This window comes from Lepus europaeus, chromosome 10 (assembly GCF_033115175.1).
Source record: "Lepus europaeus isolate LE1 chromosome 10, mLepTim1.pri, whole genome shotgun sequence".
NCBI lineage: Eukaryota > Metazoa > Chordata > Mammalia > Lagomorpha > Leporidae > Lepus > Lepus europaeus.
In genome coordinates, this window is record NC_084836.1 from 10,681,895 (window position 1) to 10,685,086 (window position 3,192).

General features: G+C 64.7%; 1 protein-coding gene across 1 annotated transcript; it reads right to left on the bottom strand.

Annotated features, from left to right (window-relative positions):
• LOC133768225 (apolipoprotein L6-like) lies at positions 1–1,831 on the bottom strand. The gene is made up of 4 exons (XM_062202595.1): positions 1,807–1,831; positions 1,532–1,712; positions 1,114–1,432; positions 1–135 (listed from the first exon to the last, which is right to left on the bottom strand). Exons 1-4 carry the CDS (start codon positions 1,829–1,831, stop codon positions 1–3), a joined length of 660 nt encoding a protein of 219 aa, XP_062058579.1.
• Between the last annotated feature and the right edge of the window lie 1,361 nt (positions 1,832–3,192).

Genomic DNA, 3,192 nt, shown 5'->3' on the forward strand with positions numbered 1-3,192 from the left:
TCACCAGCCTGTCACCGGCCCGGCTCTGAGATCGGGAGCCTGGCGCCAGGGGGCCTGCGTGGCTGGTGGGTCCCGGCCCCGCACACTCTTGAGTTGAGCCCTCATCGGCAGTGTGACAGCAGTAAGAGGAGGACCCTGGGGAGGTGACAGGGCCCAGTGGCTGGTACCCCCAGAAGGGGCTGAGCACCCTCACCCGAGGGCCTGTGTCCCATCCACTCCCCCGCTGGCCGCAGTACGAGGAGGCAGCGAATGGGAGCTGTTTTCGGGGCCGAGAGCAAGCCCTCGCCAGCCAAGCAGGCACAGAAGGAGCCGGCCGGCTGGGCTGACGCCCCAGGTGCAACCTCCCCCGGCCCCAGCAAGTGGGAGCAGCGCCTTTCCGGGGCTCTCCCAGTCTGAGAGAGGCTGTTACGGCTGGCGGAGACTCAGACACTTGGCATCGACGCGGCTGCCCTGTCTCCGTCGCCCTGGGCAGCTGCCTCCGACGGGCCCTTCGGCGACCCTCATGCTCTCCCAGGCCTGGAGTCCTGGATCAAGATGCTGGCCCACTCAGTTCTGGGGCGGGGGGCGCTTCCTTCCTGACTTTCCTTTGGGCGCCGCGGGCTGGCAGGGCAGGGGCCACTCTCATTTCCTCCTTCTGTCCCTTCTGAACAGGACCCCTCCCCGCCACGAGCTCATTCAACCCTGATCACCTCCCCAAGGCACCATCTCCAAATACGGCCGCCTGAGGGCTCCGGGCGTCAGCCCATGAACAGGCACCAGGGGACACGGCGCAGTCTGTGACACTCCCGCTGGCTCCGTGTCCGTTTCTGTAACGCTGGGGACAGCTTCTTCCCAGGGCCTTAAGGTACCTCCTGGGCAAGGCAGAAAGCATCACCTGTCCTGTCTGGGTGAACCTGGTCCTGTCTGGAGCTGCAGGCCCCCCAGCCATCCAGGAACATTCATGCAGACTTCACACACCCCCACACATGCATGGTGCACGCGCGCGCGCACACACACACACACACTCCTTTAACCCCTCCTGCCATGCCGTGACCCCGTCAACACCTCCCCAGCCAACCCCAGTGCACGCCAAGAGGGACAGCACAGCCTCCCCTGCTGCTGGCTCCCGCAGACCCGGCTGCACTGGGTCAGCTCCTCCTCCAGCTTCGACGCCATGGCCCTCAGCTCTTCGGCAGACTCTGCCCTTGCCCCGTCCTGCAGTTCCTCCCAGTCCTGTGAGAGAGCGGCCAGGTGCTGGCAAAGGGACATGATGGCCACTGTCCCCCCCAGCATGCGAGTGGTTCTGGACACGGCCAGCGCCGTGCCCTCGAAGACCTTCTGCACCTGCTTGCTCGTTCTGGCTGAGGCCTGGCCCGTGGCCAGGTGCGGGTGGGTTCTGGCCACCCGAAAGGCCCGGATGTTCTTCCTGATAACCTGGGCAGTGCTTCCACAACTGTAAGCGATCTTACCAGCCTCCATGATGCTGGGAGCTTCCTGGCCTCCGGCGGACATGTGGGCACCAGGCTGCTGGCTAGAGCCCAGGCTTTTTTACTGAGTGTGCTCTAACACGCTGGCCGGGATGCTGGTGACCCCAGCCGCGGTGCCCAGACCTTGGCCGGCAGCTGAGAGCACCGGGCTTCCTCCTGCTGTTGCAGAAGCGAGGGCTGACCCCAGCACGCTGGCGCCTGCAGAGACTGCAGCCGGGGAGTCGGCCGCCACGCTGGTCTGGGTGACTGCCTGTGGGCTGCGTCAAGGCTGTCCGCCATGGCTTCCTCTTGAGCCGCTTCCATGCGGGAAGCTGCTCCAGAAACAGCCTCTCTGGCGCACCGATCTCCATCTTGGGGCTCCACATCTTCACGCCGAGCTGCGCCACCCTCGGCCCTGCGGTTCAGTGCAGGGATGGGGGGTAGGCTTCAGCTCCCAGCTCACCTGGCCCACGTGGCTCCTGGACATCCCTGCCCCTCCTCCCGACCTTGCAGCGCCCCCGCAGCCCCCCCCCCCGAATAGTGCCCTGTGAAACCCCCCTGGGATTCGAGAAACTCAACATCGCCCAGAGCTCCCGGGTCCGTGAGAGGGGGGGTGGGAGGGTGAATGGGAGGCAGCCCAGCCTTGCTCAATGCTAAGATCCTTCCCAAGGTCAGGAACCCGGGGCCAAAGCAGGAGAGATCCGGGCAAGGAGGAAGAGGAGAGAGCAGGTGCGGCGGGGGGAGGGCAGTCAGAGGGAAGAGGGCGTGTTGGAGGAAGCCTCCTCCACGGGCACGACCTTGGCTTTGGCTGCCACACGTGTGCCTGTGAGGGTGACGGTGAGTTACTCCTTGTGTTCCGCACAGTCTCCCTGGCTCCTGCTCAACTGTCCTTGTCCCCGCCAACAGATGGGACTGGACCCAGCCCCTCCCCCTAACTCGTCTGAGGACAAAGTCGAGGGGTGGGGGTAGGGGCTCTGCCCTCTGGCTGAGGTTGGCCTCGAGGGGAGCCGGCCCCTTCTGACACTTTCCTGCAGCAAGCTCCATCCACGTGCCCAGGGCGCAAAGAGGTCAGAGCCACAGGGGGAAGGAGTCCCAAAGGACCACCTGAGGTCAGGCCAGGCTGCGCCCGGGCCCCCGGGGCTGTCCCTATCCCTGTCGCACAGTCACCCTTCCCCGTCTGCACAGAGGCATGGCTTCCAGGACTCCCGGTGGATCACAGAGACCGCGGGAAGACGGCGATGCCGTTGGAGCACAGGGTGCCTTTCCCTGCCGATGCCCGCAGCGTTCAACCCAGGCAGCCGCGCCCCAGGGGCCAGCTCTGGGGTCGCCCTTGAGAACCGCCTCCGGCCTCGCAGCCTTTCCCTGCCTGCTTGTGCCGCGGCCTCCGGCACCCGGTCCATGTCTGTGCAGTCGGGGGCTTCCCTGGTGGGGACCGCGGGAACGGGGCTACAACATGGAGAGACTGTGGACGACGTGGGGTTCAAAGTCACGACAAGACACTTAAAACGTGCTAGAGCTGCTACGGCGACTGAGTGCAGCCTCGGCACAGTGAATGCCCACGGGCAAGCACTCAGCTCAAACCCGTGCGGCATCCGAGTCGGAGGGCGGCAGAATCTCCCACCCCAAATACACCCCCTTGGCACAGGATTTTTTTCTTTTTTAATTTATTTATTTGAAAGATGGAATTACAGAGAGAGAGAGAGAGGGGTCTTCCATCTGCTGGTTCACTCCCCAATTGGCCGCAATG

Excerpts from the sequence above, each read along its gene's own strand:
- LOC133768225 (XM_062202595.1), bottom strand. The coding sequence starts at position 1,831 with ATGTGGAGCCCCAAGATGGAGATCG. Across the intron at positions 1,713-1,806 it reads GAGCCCCAAGATGGAGATCG|TCACCCAGACCAGCGTGGCG; the intron begins GTGCGCCAGAGA and ends GCCCACAGGCAG. Across the intron at positions 136-1,113 it reads AGCTGACCCAGTGCAGCCGG|GGTCCTCCTCTTACTGCTGT; the intron begins GTCTGCGGGAGC and ends TCACCTCCCCAG.